The sequence below is a fragment of the Nerophis ophidion genome, linkage group LG04, assembly GCF_033978795.1.
Source record: "Nerophis ophidion isolate RoL-2023_Sa linkage group LG04, RoL_Noph_v1.0, whole genome shotgun sequence".
Taxonomy (NCBI): domain Eukaryota; kingdom Metazoa; phylum Chordata; class Actinopteri; order Syngnathiformes; family Syngnathidae; genus Nerophis; species Nerophis ophidion.
The window spans coordinates 77913201-77929383 of NC_084614.1; the positions used below are offsets into that span (position 1 = coordinate 77913201).

A 16183-nucleotide genomic window follows, 5' to 3' on the forward strand; every position below is an offset into this window, starting at 1 on the left:
ATTGAGACATATTGGAGACCAGCTCATTCATCTCTCATTTTGGTCTTTGTTGAAATCGGAAAAAGAGATAACTGTTAGACAACTTTGAGATCTCTCACAGTGCTCACTGCGAGCCTTATTTCTCAGGAGCTACATTTGAGAAGAATGAGAAATCTACTTTGGTCTCGATTAGTGCTCTTTTATGTCTAGGAGATATATATAAGACATATATGAGATCTCATCTTCAATTTTGCTTTGCTATGGGCTAGCTCTAAGTTCATCAGGAGTACTGATGTTGTATAAAGCTGGGCCTGGATTTGGTTGCACATTGCCTGATAGCAGAAGTAAGAGCAATATAAAGATTTTCCGTTTCATATGGCAAGGTGACCTCATGACAACATTATTTGGCTTCACAATATCAAAATGAGTAATATCAGAAGGAGAAAACCATCTGTTTAACACAGAAATACACCATAACTGAAGCTGGTTAGAATTATTTAGCACTGACCCACATGTGGATATCAATAACCTTTGTGTAAATGCTGTAGTTTCAAAGGACCAGGTGATTGTTATTGCGTTTGGTAGAGTTAAAGGTTGGTGGAGCACCTGGTCAGGTACCCCACTACAATTGCAGAAAACAAGTCCAGGAAAAAGCATTAATATTAAATAGAGAGCTTTTGTCAAAGTCGTTGTTAAATTGTTTTACTACCTACCCAGGTCCAATAATCAAAGTTCAGATGTCCAAGCTACAAGAGTTGGAAGACCAAGCTAAGGCTAGCAGAGGCCCAGCTTTAGTCAGTCTGAGGCTAAGATGGATCCAGGCCGTGGAAGACGGAAGGCCAAGATGAAGCCAGTCGACTCAGACTGTAGGTAGTGGAAGGCCAAGCTGAGACTAGTATAGATCCAGACTGTGGCAGATGGAAGGCCAAAATTTCAGCTAGCAAAACATTCCCCGGCTTCTGCAGGTCAGAGGCCTCCAGATTTCCAAATCCAACAAAAGCAGTCAGAAATACCACTTTTTGGAAGTAAGCCTTCATTCATCAATTGTTACGCTTAAAACTAGTGCAATTTACTTAAATCGGCTAAAAAAAAAGAGACTAAAACACATAGAAATTCAGAGCACTTTGACAAGCAGACAAACAAAAGACAGTCCTGTCGGCCATCTTGGATTGGACATTCAACATTAACCCAATTTGGAAATCGGTCTGTAGTTATTTATATTTGTGGATTCACCTACTTTTGACGGAGGAAGAAGAAAGGCGGGTTTGCTGATTTTTGGAACGATTTTGCTTGAAAGACTCAGGTTAAAAAGGCATGAAAAAGAAAAAGGCAATTAGAAATATTATACATTATGTCCCATATAAGCTCATACACGACACATTCTACAGATAGTGTATAAAAAAAACCTAAATAGTGGAATAAAAGAGGTGAAAACATGTGAAATGGAACAAAGAAAAGTTGCATTGTTGAGTCTAATAAAGCTGCCATGCAGGTTGTTTTCTCTTTAAAGCTGTCATTGCTCAAAAATAATAATGAATCAAACTCAATGTTGTTACAAATTATTTAAACTAGTCAAGGCTCCAATTACGTCACTTACAAAATTTGACTTCAAAATATTTTTATAGGATATTTTGTGTTTATCCTACAAAAAAAAGGGTGTTTGACTAATAGGGCAAAAAAAAAAAAAAACAGAAATGAAGAAGCTGTCACGTACTTGCATGGCTGCTCTAGTTGTGACCCCAAGATGCAGGAGACAGGAGGACGACGTGCGGGTGAGTCTTTTAATTCCCACAGGGAGCACAAGGAGGTGCAGCAGGGAAGTGCACAGAAGCATAAGCAGCATACAGAAAAAACCAAAGTAACGTTTCACAAAACAATCCTTGAGCCCTGACTGGAGGGCAAGGCAGGCATAAATAGAAGCCAGTTGATTAAAGTAAAAGTACCAATGATTGTCACACACACACTAGGTGTGGTGAGATTTTCCTCTGCATTTGACCCATCACCCTCACCCCATGACCAGGTGTGGCCAGGCTGCCAATCAGCGACAGGTGAGGGGGGAAAAGGGCTCAGGGAGACAAACAGGAAGTGGGACCAAAATAAGAGTGCCGACTAGGAGATAAACACAAACGCAAACAGACCGCGTGACACCTGACGTGACAGGTCGTCACAGAAACGAGGGATGGATCTGAAGTTTATCGAGGGACTTAAGTGTTGAAAGTAAAAATAAATGTTTGACTTATTTTTATGAGTGGGGCCCGTTTGGATCCTAATAATTTCAGTGGGACAAGTTTTAATTGTCATTGCTCAAAAAAAATTATGAATTAAAATCGATGATGTTATGAATTATTGACATATTTAAGATTGCAATTACGTTGAGTGAAAATTATTATTTTGTGCTTTTGCCATAACAAAACAAGGTTTTGACAAAAATGGCGTAAATTATGAAAAAAAAAAGACTGATAAGGACGGATAAACCTTAAATTGATCTAGGGATTTAAGTGTTGAATGAAAAAGTAAAAACAAACAAAAATGACCTACTTCTACCATTTTTATGACTGAGACTCTTCCTGGTCCCCAAGAAAGCAGTGCGAGGCGAGTGGAGAAAAAACGGATTTATTGACAGAGATGTGACACAATGTGATATTGATCATAAGCAGCGGCCATTGAAAGAAAAGAAGAAATCCTCGTCATGACGTCAAGGCCATGAAACGTGCGATTTTACAGCCACCAACGTTTGATCTTGAAAGTCTTTTAACGGCCAAAGAAGAATACATGGAATAGCGTGAGGAGCAGTCGGACGAAGAACAAAGCACATCTCCATCTCATCTCCGAGTGTGATGACGTCCCTCAGCGATGGAGACATCTCCCTGTGTTCCAGTGCACAAAGCATCCTGGAGGAAGAAGACCACTCAGCACATTCCCGACAGAAGCAGGTGAATCCAAGTTGAACATCATCTTCACACAAGAACATTTGGAGGTGCAGACAGTCCATGTGAGCTTACTCAGCCTTCAGCCGCCTGCACGTTCTCGTCGAGCTCCACGCCGCCGTGGCGAGCTGCGGGACAAACGCAAACGGTGAAGGAAGAACATCCAGAAGGTGCCTCGTCACTCACATCAGATCTTTGAGGTGTGACTTGGAAACATGACGAGTCAGCACACTTGATGTCTCATTTGGCTGATCCTCATCATGAGGACTCCTGTCAAAAGTGAGATATGCCAGACTTTGTATTGCGTGTGCTCACAGGAGGGACTTTTATTGTGAAGGAGTCAGCTCCAGTTGGGCTTTTCCGGCTAAACTTGTAACAAAGGTCCACATCAGACCTCCATGTGAGTGACGCTTCACCACGGCTTTGTTTCTTGCGGCTCAAAGAAAATATGTTTTACTTACCAGCTGGATCGTACTGGGCTGAAATGAAAGAGAAACAAGGTGAAGTGGACTTTTCCCCTCACGTCACGCCGTGTTTCTACGTGAGAGTGTGCGCTCTGTCTCTGTGGATCTTTGAGTGTTTGGCTGGAAGGCAACTAAAAGATGGCCGCACCTTTGCAGCCCGGATGAAAGCATCAACTCACGGCCTGGACCGAGTGCACCGAGAAGAAGAAGACAGAGGACATTGGCGTCCCTCACCTTGTCTGTTTCTGTGACGCCTGACCATGACCATGATGATGATGATGATGATGATGGCCGCCACAGCGAGGACCGCCGCCGTGGCAGCGAGGGCGACGCTCAAGTTGTCTGTGGAGAGCAAAAAAGCACAAGTGGAGTGACAAAGCATGAAGAGGAAACCTTCATGACTACTTTGCATGCAGACGTCAAGCGTTGTCATGGTGACATGGATCAATAATGGTGACAGGTGGACTTGTGATGGGAAACATCTCCAACTAAATGTGTCTTTCTCACCTTCATGGCTTGCGTTGCTCAGGATGCTTCTTCTCTCCAGCTTGGTGACCAAGTCCTCCTTGACGCCTGACAGCTGAAACACACATTCGTACTTGCCCTCCACGTCGGCCGTCACCTCCACTTTCAGCGCCACCGACATCTGGAAGGTTCCGTCGTGGTTGGGGAGTATCTCTCCGTGCTCCACGTCCTCGAAGATCTGCTCGCCGTCTTTCCTCCAAAACAGGTCGGCACCGTCGGGGTAGAAACCTGTCGCCATGCAGCTGACCGGAGAGGACGGCGTCTTCTGGAGCAGGAACACCTCTGGAAGCTCTGCACAGGAAGTGATGTCACGTGTGAACACAGGACAACGTGGGGAGAAGGTGTGGATGGAGAGAAGGTGGGGATGGGAGGTAAAGATGGAGAGAAGGTGGGGATGGAGAGAAGGTGGGGATGGAGGTAAAGATGAGGAGAAGGTGTGGATGGAGAGAAGGTGTGGATGGAGGTAAAGATGAGAAGGTGTGGATGGAGAGAATATGGAGAAAAGGTGTGGATGGAGACAAAGATGGAGAGAAGGTGGGGATGGAGGTAAAGATGAGAAGGTGTGGATGGAGAGAATATGGAGAAAAGGTGTGGATGGAGACAAAGATGGAGAGAAGGTGGGTATGGAGGTAAAGATGGAGAGAATAAGAGAATGGAAGTAAAGATGGAGAGGTGTGGATGGAGGTAAAGATGAGAAGGTGTGGATGGAGAGAATATGGAGAAAAGGTGTGGATGGAGACAAAGATGGAGAGAAGGTGTGGATTAAAGTAAAGATGGAGAGAATGTAATAACGGAGGTAAAGATGGAGAGAAAGTGAGAACGGAGGTAAATATGGAGATAACGTGTGGATGGAGGTAAAGATGGAGAAAAGATGAGAACAGAGGTAAAGATGGAGTAAAGGTGTCGATGGAAAGAAGGTGTCAATGGAGGTAAAGACGGAGAAAATGGAGGTACAGAGAGAAGATGAGAACGGAGGTAAAGATGGAGAGAAGATGAGAACGGAGGTAAGGATGGAGAGAAGATGAGAACAGAAGTAAAGATGGAGAGAAGGTGTGGAGGGAGGTAAAGATCGAGAGAAGATGAGGATGGAAGTAAAGATAGAGAGAAGGAGAGAACGGAGGTAAATATGGAGATGAGGTGTGGATGGAGGTAAAGATGGAGAGAAGTTGAGAATGAGGTAAAGATGGAGAGAAGGAGAGAATGAGATAAAGATGGAAAGTAAGAGTGGACAGCGGTAAAGATGGAGAGAAGGTGAGGATGAGGTAAAGATGGAGGGAAAAGGAGAGAACGGAGGTAAAGATGGAGAGAAGGAGAGAATGAGATAAAGACGGAGAGAAAGTGTAGATGGAGGTGAAGATGGAGAGAAAGTGAGGATGGAGGTAAAGATGGAGGGAAAAGGAGAGAACGGAGGTAAATATGGAGAGAAGGAGAGAATGAGATAAAGATGGAGAGAAAGTGTAGATGGAGGTAAAGATGGAGAGTAAAAGTGGACAGAGGTAAAGATGGAGGGAAGGTGTAGATGGAGGTAAAGATGGAGGGAAAAGGAGAGAACGGAAGTAAATATGGAGAGAAGGTGTAAATGGAAGTAAAGATGGAGAGAAGGTGAGAGAAAGAGAGAAGAGTATAAAGAGACAGGGTGTAATGTCAGTAATGTTCCTATAGGGGGAGTGCTGACAAGTTAAAAGGTGAAAGTACATGTTGTGTTTCTACCTGTTCTCATTAGGACCTCCTTCCCATTGTTCACATACTTCTTCAAGTAAGAAGGACATATCTCAGTGTAGTAAAACTTATAGTATTCTAGTAGATGTTTGTTCTGGTCCCACTTGAGTTTGTCGGGGAAAGCTTGTTGTTTTGCTGCAGTAAATGTCCATGTCTTCATGTCCAACGATATGAAATCTTCTCCATCATAACCTCTCTGATACCAACCTTTAACTTCATCAGTCTCATCATTCCATTCACATCCAGTCATCCACTGGAGAATGTGAACACCTGAGACACACACACACAGTGTTGTAAAGCAGAGTGACACACACACACACACACACACACACACACACACACACACACACACACACACACACACACACACACACACACACACACAGTATTAGTGTAGGTTATTATGGGATGGACAGAGACAAGTATCAGTGCAGTAATGTGTGTTTACTACAGTATAAAAAGAGTACATCAAATACATTTAAGTAGTAGAAAGTTCAACATAAACAAACCTCCAGTTTGGTTGAAACGCTTCTTAAGAACTTCAAGGTTGTGTTTGCCAATCAACTCATTACCAACATTGATCTCTGTTTGTCTCTGCCAGTATTTTGGATCCTCTGCTGTGATTTTGTTCATCCAGTCCTGTTTGGCTTCTGCTTTCCTGCTGTTGCTGTCATAGTGAGAAATCTGAACTCCATCAACATAACCAACACTCACATACTCTGGGAAGTTTGGAACTTGAGAGGACGCAGTTTGGAAATACTGCAGCGTGTGAATCACTGAAAGAAGAAAACAACAACAGGATGACTTTTTATTATTTTGTTTCATGTTCAACAATCTTGCACTGTGAATATTTTAGCTCCTTCCGTCTTCAGTCGGGTCTTAAAGTGAACATCAAACACTGCTAGATATCACAGTCAAGACTCACATGTTCTATGACAAATACAACACATTAATAATATTACTAACATCTGTTGACGGTTTGAACATTTTGAAAATAAACATATATTTTCTACAATGGAGGCTGAATAAAAAGTACAACAGAGTTGAACACAACCTGTTCTGCCCATTTGATGTCGACTCTTACTGACATCTTGTGGCGGGGTGATGTTACTACACTTGATTAGTTTCTGACACTTCCGTGTTTGAAGATTTGTGTTCGTTCTTACAAGCCTTGGAAAAAATAAGTCTTTGAACAAGAAACACTAAAGTAAAAAAAAAATAAAGAGCCTAAACGGATTTATCTGCTTCTGTAACCTTATTGGAACATTTTGAATGTTTACTAGGAAAAAGGGAAAACAATAAAATGTGTTAAAAAAAAGAACCAGGATTAAGTAACAAAGGGCTTAAATAATACAACAATAATTTAATTAATAAGTAACAGAAACTCTCAGAAGTCAAATAAGTGAAGGCACAAAGAGGATTTATGAGTAAAATATTAATAAACTTATAAAAAGGACTTACCAGGCGTCACGCTGTGCATTTGCACGACCAGAAGAAAGAATAAAAACAAGTTCATGATGTCAGCGCGAAACAAAAAGATGTTTGCCGCTTTTAATCCCGCAGAGAAAGACAAAAGTGACGAACACTCGCTTGACTCGCAAACAGGAAAAATGAACCAGGAACTGAACGCGGGGGAAAAGTGTGAGGCAGACGCTTCTGCTGGCAGAATATCAAAGAAAGTGAAAGTAAAAGTAGACACGGTAAAGCCAAACATTCAACTCGATGGTGATCATTTTTATTTTTATTTTTATTTTGTCGTACCTGTCAAAGGTGAACACACTTATCCACGTAGGTGAGTAGTAACGAGTTACATTTACTTAGATAAGAAACACAACTTTTACTTTGCTATATAACATTTTATTACCATGGTTACATTCATTTATATCAGGGGTCAGCAACCTTTTTGAAACCAAGAGCTACTTCTTGGGTACTGATTAATGCGAAGGGCTCCCAGTTTGATACACACTTAAATAAATTGCCAGAAATAACCAATTTTCTCAATTTACCTTTAATAAATAAATCTATATGTATAAAAAAATGGGTATTTCTGCCTGTCATTCAGTCATACATTTTTTTCCTTTTACGGAAGGTTTTTTGTAGAGAATAAATGATGAAAAAAACACTTAATTGAACGGTTTAAAAGAGGAGAAAACAGGAAAAAAAGGAACATTAAATTTTGAAACATAGTTTATCTTCAATTTCGACTCTTTAAAATTCAAAATTCAACCGAAAAAAAGGAGAGAAAAACTAGCTAACTCCAATCTCTTTGAAAAAATTAAAAAAAAGAATTTATGGAACATCATTAGTATTTTTTCCTGATTAAGATTAATTTTAGAATGTTGATGACATGTTTTAAATAGGTTAAAATCCAATCTGCACTTTGTTAGAATATATAACGAGTTGGACCAAGCTATATTTCTAACAAAGACAAATCATCATTTCTTCTAGATTTTCCTGAAGAAGAATTTTAAAAGAAATTCAAAAGACTTTGAAATAAGATTTAAATTTGATTCTAAAGGTTTTTCGAGATTTGCCACAATAATTTTTTTGAATTTTAATCATAATTGAAGAAATATTTCACAAATAATTTTTGTCAAAAAAACAGAAGCTAAAATAAAGAATTAGATTAAAATGTATTTATTATTCTTTGCAATAAAAAAAAATAAATTTACTTGAACATTGATTTAAATTGTCAGGAAGAGGAAGGAATTTAAAAGGTAAAAAGGTATATGTTTTTGAAAATCCTAAAATCATTTTTAAGGTTGTATTTTTTCTCTAAAACTGTCTTTCTGAAAGTTATAAGAAGCAAAGTAAAAAAATAAATGAATTTATTAAAACAAGTGAAGACCAAGTCTTTAAAATATTTTCTTGGATTTTCAAATTCTGTTTGAGTTTTGTCTCTCTTAGAATTAAAAATGTCGAGCAAAGCGAGACGAGCTTGCCAGTAAATAAATACAATTTAAAAAATAGAGGCAGCTCACTGGTAAGTGCTGCTATTTGAGCTAATTTTAGAAGAGGCCAGCGGGCGACTCATCTGGTCCTTACGGGTGACCTGGTGCCCGCGGGCACCGCCTTGGTGACCCCTGGTTTTGAGGCATGTTCCAAAAAATATTGCACTTTGTGACTTCAATAATAAATATGGCAGTGCCATGTTGGCATTTTTCTCCATAACTTCAGTTGATTTATTGCGGAAAACCTTGTTACATTGTTTAATGCATCCAGCGGGGCATCACAACTAAATTAGGCATAATAATGTGTTCATTCCACGACTGTATATATCGGTGTCCGTTGATATCGGAATCGGTAATCAAGAGTTGGACAATATCGGAATAACGGATATCGGCAAAAAAGCCATTATCGGACATCTCTACTTTCAACACATACAAACCATTTCAAACATCCACCAGGATGAGCAATTAGCGTTTAAAAAAAAAACATGTCAAGGAAAGTGAAGTAAAAGACAATACAAATACATTATTTCAAAATAATAATCACAATAATAATGAAAAATACCACATTTACAAATAGTGCTAATCTACGGAGCCCCTAAAGGGACATGGGGATTTTTTTTTTTTTGACATGTATCTCGTGCGCACGAGAAATTATCTCGTGGCCACGAAAAAGTTTCTCATGGCCACGAGAAACGTTTTATTTAAAAAAAAAAAAAAAAAGTTTTTAAATAAAAACTATCTTGTGGCCACGAGAAAGTTTCTCGTGCGCACGAGAAAGCATTGGATGCGTGCACGTGGTTTGAGGTGTGTTTTAAAATGGCAGTTTAGGAGTTTATGCGGCTCTATTTCCAACAAAGACGTTCCCTCGCCCATAATCTCCCGTCGCTCAGCAGTTTTGATACCTGTTATTAAACAGAGATGGCTGCAGTAGATTTATTCATGTTCCTTCAAATGCGGAATATACCTGAAAGTGTCATCAACAAACTAAAATAAGACAAGGTGAGGATACTTATTAACTTTTATATAAAGTAAGAAATAGCCTACTTTTAATGTTGCTATTTTACTGTAGGAAATACCATTTAGCAAACGTTTTGCTTTTTACAGATCGACACCAATGTCATAGGCATTAAGACAGATAAGGAGTTAAGCAAGTATATCGAAAGATATGGGGGTCGACTTGCGCTCAGAGCATTTTGCCGTCAAAGAACTGTGACAAACGAAGAGCCGAGACAGTGAAGTCCTCCCTCATGCAGAAATTAAGAGACAGGTTAAGAACTCCTAATACTGTACAAGACACCGCTACTGGCCAAAAAAATGCAGCCAAAATCACCCGGCGGGTTGAAATGGGATGGCTCCACTTTGAGAGTGGAATGTATCACCAGGTTAGAACGAGAAAAGGAGGAGGAACACGGAATCTGTCGGTCCAGAAATCAGTGACTATGGGTGAACTGTTGGAGACAGGCAAATGCTTGTTTTTTGCAAATGGGCATTCATCAAAAGGACTGATAGAAGACTTCGAGTTTGACATTTGTGATTACAGTCACAGTCCTGTGCCCCGTGAAGTCACGGTGGGCCAGCTGTACGAACAGACTAAACTAAAAATGCTACGCGTCTACACAGCCACCAAGTCTAACAACATTCTACTTCTCTCTGATGAATCATCGGACATGGAGCCAACACAGAAAACGCCGCTGAAGGTAATTATCCTCTGCCACATTTGTGATATCAATACATAGATTACTGTAGGTATTCCATTTATATTGATTGCATGCGTCGCCAGGCTCTGCTTTTTATCCACAGACTTATCAGATTTAATGTTTTATTATCTCTAGCAGGGGTGTCAAAAGTGTGCCCCGGAGGCCATTTGCGGCCCACAGCTGATGTTTTAAAGGCCCACGTCACATTCTAAAAATACTAATAAAATAAACAAAAAATAACAAAAGTGGAATGAAAAAGTTTAGAGGTGAAATGTAATTTAGAAAAAGGTGCACTGTTGACTAATAAAACAAAGCTGTTTTTTCTTTAAAACTGTCATTGCTCAAAACATAATATTGAATGAAAATGTATGTTTTTATGAATTATTGAACTATCCTAGGCAGCTGAGATAGGCTCCAGCACCCCCTGTGATCCGGAAAGGGACAAGCAGTAGAAAATGAATGGATGGATGGATGTTTGTTTGCCACAAAAAAACATAGTTTTGTTTGACAAAAAGGGTATAAAACAAACAAACGAAAATGTATGTATGCCCTGGCACACCATTATCATCATTTCATGACCCAAGCAAAAAAGTGTTTACACTTTTATACTGAAATAAATACACCTACCACTTATTAAATAATAATACAGAAACAAATTAAGTTAGAATCCATGAAGGAAAGAAGAATGTGAATGAATGTTTATAACTGAAGACATTTACATATGCATTAAAATGTGTTTTCTTTTGTATTATTTGTTTAATGGATTAAGTAACGTCCATAACAACCTTTTTCCAAAACACAGTACAGAATGTGAGATATAACAGGATAATGCATACATTTATCATTTGTTTTAAAAAGCTTACAAAAAAGTGGAACCCCCAAAATTTAGTGTGGGGCCCCATTTTGAAAATTCCTAGCGCCAATACTGATTATGGTTGTGTACCACACCTGTCTCATATGACGGATATGATGTTGATATTCACCTTTGCTTTCTTACCTGTGGTCTTATTCAATGTGATCTGTACTTTCACAGATGTCTTTTTTTTTTAGGATAAATCTAGTGTCTTATTTCTATGTCAAGTCTGTATAAGCTCACAATGTGCTGCTCACAATTTGCTGCTCACCGTTTTATAGGCTAGGTCTAGGACAATGAAGACACGATCCTTGAGGAACAAGACCAGGAGACTCAATGAAGTGGATCATCCAGAGAGCTCCTCTGATTTAGATCTATCTCCAAGTGGCTCAATGCAGCAAAACCATGAACAAGTAAGCACTCGTATTGCATTTTTATGGAACCAGTCTTTGCTAAACAGTACTGAACTTGTGTTGTCTGAAGATTTTATTGTACCAAAATGTTCAGTATTCATTAAAATTCAAACATATTTTTATAGTTATAGTTTCCTGTAGTGTCATTTAAATTAAATCTGCATGACACAGGAGCTATGTCTATTATAAATCACAGGTGAAATATATGAGGGCACAGAAATGGCCTTTAAGAAACCATAATTTATAGTTTTAGTTTTAAATCTGTAGTTAAGATGGAAGTCTGTGAATGCTTTAAATGTTATCCTACATTAAGTAAAAATGCATACACCAAATAATTTACTCAGGTGCAGAGTGTTATAGTCACATGAATATATATAGCAGCTTCCATCCATCCATCCATTTTCTACCGCTTGTCCCTTTTGGGATCGCGGGGGTTGCTGGTGCCTATCAGCTGCATTTGGGCGGAAGGTGGGGTACACCCTGGACAAGTTGCCACCTCATCACAGATAGACAGACAACATTCACATTCACACACTAGGGCCAATTTAGTGTTGCCAATCAACCTATCCCCAGGTGCATGTCTTTGGAAGTGGGAGGAAGCCGGAGTACCCGGCAGCTTGGATGAGATTATTCAAACTATAGATAATATGATAGGTTGATTGGCAACCCTAAATGGTCCCTAGTGTGTGAATGTGAGTGTGAATGTTGTCTGTCTATCTGTGTTGGCCCTGCGATGAGGTGGTGACTTATCCAGGGTGTACCCTGCCTTCCGCCCAATTGTAGCTGAGTAGGCACCAGCGCCCCCCGCCACCCTAAAGGGAATAAGCGGTAGAAAATGGATGGATGGATGGATAATACATTTGTTTGTTTTCTTGTTTTTTATATGAAATGATCAATAGAGAAGAGAGACAATCAGCCAGTCAAGATCAGCAACTCCTGAGATGGGTAACACAGAGCTCCTGCATACACAACCTACTGAGGATGTTGGCAGTCATACTCAGCAGTCAACAAGAAGGCATGGATCTGAAGATGACTGTTTAACGCCTGTGCCAAGTCAAGATGCAGACCAGTTGTTAAGTGATGTCTCAGATTCCCCTCTTAATCCTGCCATTCAACAATCTCTTGAGGACTCTGAAGTGAAGTTTGGACCCATTGTTGGTGATGATAGTGATTCTCAAGACACCACACTTCCCTGGAATCCACATGACTTGAGCAGCATGCAGGTACAATGTAGCACTAACGTCTTACAGTCCTGTAAAATTGTTACATTTTACATTTTTAAAATGTACAAAAACTGTAACATTACCATCCGAAGATCTTTCATCCTAAGCATATGTTTTTAGATTCATGTTTCATCCAACCATTCCAAAACTCATTTGTAATTTAATGCATCGTTGTATGAAATAGAAAAGCGGCAAATTTAAAACCACAACATTATCACCATTTTTGCATGCTATTTGATACATTGATTGTCAAAATCTTTGATTCTTTTCTGTTCACAAAAGGATTAATCAATCAATAATCACACTTAATTACCTTTTTAAAATATCTTGCAGCATTCCACATTCAATGATGGTCCTGTATCATCAAGCTGTCTTCCAGCATCACCAGATCCATTTGACAAAGAAATCCTTATTTTGAAATTAAGACGAGTAAACATAGTTGATGATGTCCTTAATGTCTTCATGGATCCAAAAGTACTGAATGCTCGTCTAAGAATGGAGTTTACAAATGAGAAAGCTATGGACAGTGATGGTGTGTCAAGAGAGGCGTACTCCGCATTCTGGGACCACTTCTTGGACCAGTGTGAGGGGGAAGATGAACGAGTACCCAGGCTACGACCAGACTATTCTGAGAAGAAATGGCAAGCGCTCGGAAGAGTGTGGTTGAAAGGATACCTGGACCACAAAATCCTACCAATCAGACTGTCACCAGCCTTTGTTCTTGCCTGTTGTAAAGGAGTTAGCTCAGTGGATGAAGAACTATTAATGATGTCATTTGCCAGATTTCTTTCAGAAAATGAGCGTGTGTCGCTTGAAAAAGCACTACAGGGTACCATTGATGAAACTGTTGAGGAGGACTTACTTGATGTCTTCTCCAGAATGGGATCACACTGCCTGCCCCCTAAAAACAATTTACGGGCTGCTATTTTAACAATGGCCCACAAAGCTCTTCTTCAAGAGCCAAAGTTTATAATTGACTGTTTCCACTCCAGTGTTCATAATGCTATGCCAACGCTCATAACCACAGACAACATAATGGAGATATATGAATCTAAGAGGCCAACTAACAAGAAAGTGGCCCAGATGATAAAATTATCACTTGAAAGCCTAAATCCACAAGAGCAGACTGCTCTTAACCACCTGCTACGGTATGTGAGAAGCATCGACCAAAGAAAATTGGAGATTTTCTTACGCTTCTGCACAGGATCTACTGTGCTGTGCAAAGACACAATTGAAGTCATTTTTAACACATTGTGTGGTTTAAGTCGCAGGCCTGTAGCACACACATGTGGAGCAGTTCTTGAGTTACCATGCACTTACATCACATACCCTGAGTTTCGCAAAGAATTTGATAATGTCTTGTCTGGTGACTGCTTCACAATGGATATTGTGTAGTGAATGGAAAGCACATCTATCTTCTACACTGAGTTTTGCATTTGTCTGATGCAAAACTGTTTCTACAGATTTTCATTTATTGTTCTTATTAAAACAGAGACCGTTTACATTTTTAAAATTGTTTTATTTTCTTATTTTTTTCTGTAAATTGTTAGTACATTGAGATTCATTTTTTTTCCACAAGACAGTTTAATAATTTTGATAAGTCAGCAGGGTCTGTTCTCATAGGTAAATGTCCCTTTTTGTACAATTAATACATTTTCATGTGCATCTTTTATACAATTGTTATTCTGAATAATGTTCAGAATTTATGTCATCATTCAACAAACAAGTTCATGTTCAATGCAAGTACAATACATTTCTAATGGTTGTTCAGTTCTGTTCATTTCCCTCTTTCATGTCCTGCCTTGTTTCTCTTTGCAGTCAGTGTGCATATAGTGACATATCAATCCTATTTGCACCTCAGTTTTGCTGCAAAATGTTCTTAATGTTTGTGGCATAGCACTGTTCAAGTGTAGTCAGTGTGGACATGTTGTAGCTCTGAATAATCTGAATAAAAATCCATCTCAAATTAGAGAGTTGATGTTATCTCATTCCTCAAGTGAAGGTACAAATCCAATGCCTGATAAGCATCAGCTGGAAGATGCAGCTGTGACTCTGCCATCAGAATGTTGCAGATGTTGTAGATGTCTGTGTCACATGGCACTGCTGGTCGAAATGTGCAGTTACTCTGACACAACTGTACATCGGCTCTGTCCACTGGGGAAATGCAATCACAAGTTGTGTAGAGTTCTGGGAACATGTACATGATTCGGGGGCGACCACTGGGCACCCTGTCATTCTTTGATGGTCTGATGACATGTGCATCCCACACATTGATGGTCTCGTCTAATTCATCCTGGAAAAACAGTACAGAGAGAAAGAAAAGTACATTAATATGCAATTTGTTATTATCATCATGTGCTCTTTAATTTAGTTATGAGATTACTTCAAATAAATTATGTTAAATCTTGAGGTTTTTGATGACGTTAGGAGAAAATGAGAGGAAAAGGCCAAATATAAATATATAAATTAATAAACATAAATGAATAAAAACAGTTTGCTGCCCACTATGCTTGTACGGGGGGGGGTGGGGGGGGGGGGGGGGGGTTATAAGGGCTACCAAACCCCCCGACACTGATGATGAATTAATAGGGTATTGTAGGACAACCAATAACAGTAATTAAGAAGACACATAGACATGAGACACAAGTGCTAATATTCACACCCACTGTCTGCTCATGGAAGGATGTTAAAAGACAAAAACGAAAATGTAATTCAGTAGTTTTTCCATTAGATGGCACTGTTGTACTGTTGATTCATTGCATCTCTGCAGCACGCTTGTAAAAAAGAGATGCACTTGCTATATTACATGTGTGTGCATGCCCAGTCAATAAAAACATCAGAAAATAGATAAAACAATGCATTGTCGCTTACCTGAATGAAGCTCATAAAGCAGAACTGAATTAGACCTCGGTCCAAGTATGTGCCACCGAACAACCACGGTCCTTCAGGTCAGTGAACATAGAGATATAGAACTCCATTGATTCTCTTCTGAGGAAACCCCACCAACTCTCTATGCGCTGATTTGCTGTGCTTGCCCCTTCGATGTAGCTGTCAATACCAGAACCGTCATCAATGTTGCGACGGAGAAAACGCTGAAAGTCTCTGACTTTAACATTTTCAGTGCCCCGATCGCCTCTGACAATCCTCGGACAACCACCAAATTTCTTCACTGCCTCCATATAGTAGCCTCCAATGATTTTTGGGTCACTGCTGGTCGTAAATGCATTCCATCCAGATAATTTTCCGGGAGAATCCGTAATACAGCCGTTTATACAGATACCAAATGGTTTCAGTTTGTCATAAGAGTCAAAGTGCCAAATATAATTGGGCCCTTTTGCGAAATAGTTGCGACGATGGAGCCGTCTCCTTGCTCTGAGTTCAACACCCCTCGGGTCAAGTTCTTTAAGAATTAAGCGTACTTCTTCTTTCTTG

At 39.6% G+C, this 16183-nt stretch overlaps 2 protein-coding genes across 2 annotated transcripts; one reads left to right on the forward strand and one right to left on the reverse strand.

The window, feature by feature from the left end:
• Positions 1–3881: 3881 nt before the first annotated feature.
• On the reverse strand, positions 3882–7266 carry LOC133551951 (class I histocompatibility antigen, F10 alpha chain-like; the record flags this gene model as incomplete). The annotated part of the gene is made up of 4 exons (XM_061899165.1): positions 7076–7266; positions 6124–6390; positions 5606–5884; positions 3882–4186 (listed from the first exon to the last, which is right to left on the reverse strand). Coding segments are annotated over exons 1-4 (906 nt in total), but the record flags the coding sequence as incomplete, so codon positions are not given.
• A 2446-nt stretch (positions 7267–9712) lies between these two features.
• On the forward strand, positions 9713–14720 carry LOC133551917 (uncharacterized). Its single transcript, XM_061899120.1, has 4 exons — positions 9713–10262; positions 11397–11528; positions 12428–12751; positions 13085–14720. The coding sequence occupies exons 1-4, from the start codon at positions 9813–9815 to the stop codon at positions 14144–14146; spliced, it is 1968 nt and encodes a 655-aa protein (XP_061755104.1). The 5' UTR covers positions 9713–9812; the 3' UTR covers positions 14147–14720.
• The last annotated feature ends 1463 nt before the right edge of the window (positions 14721–16183 follow it).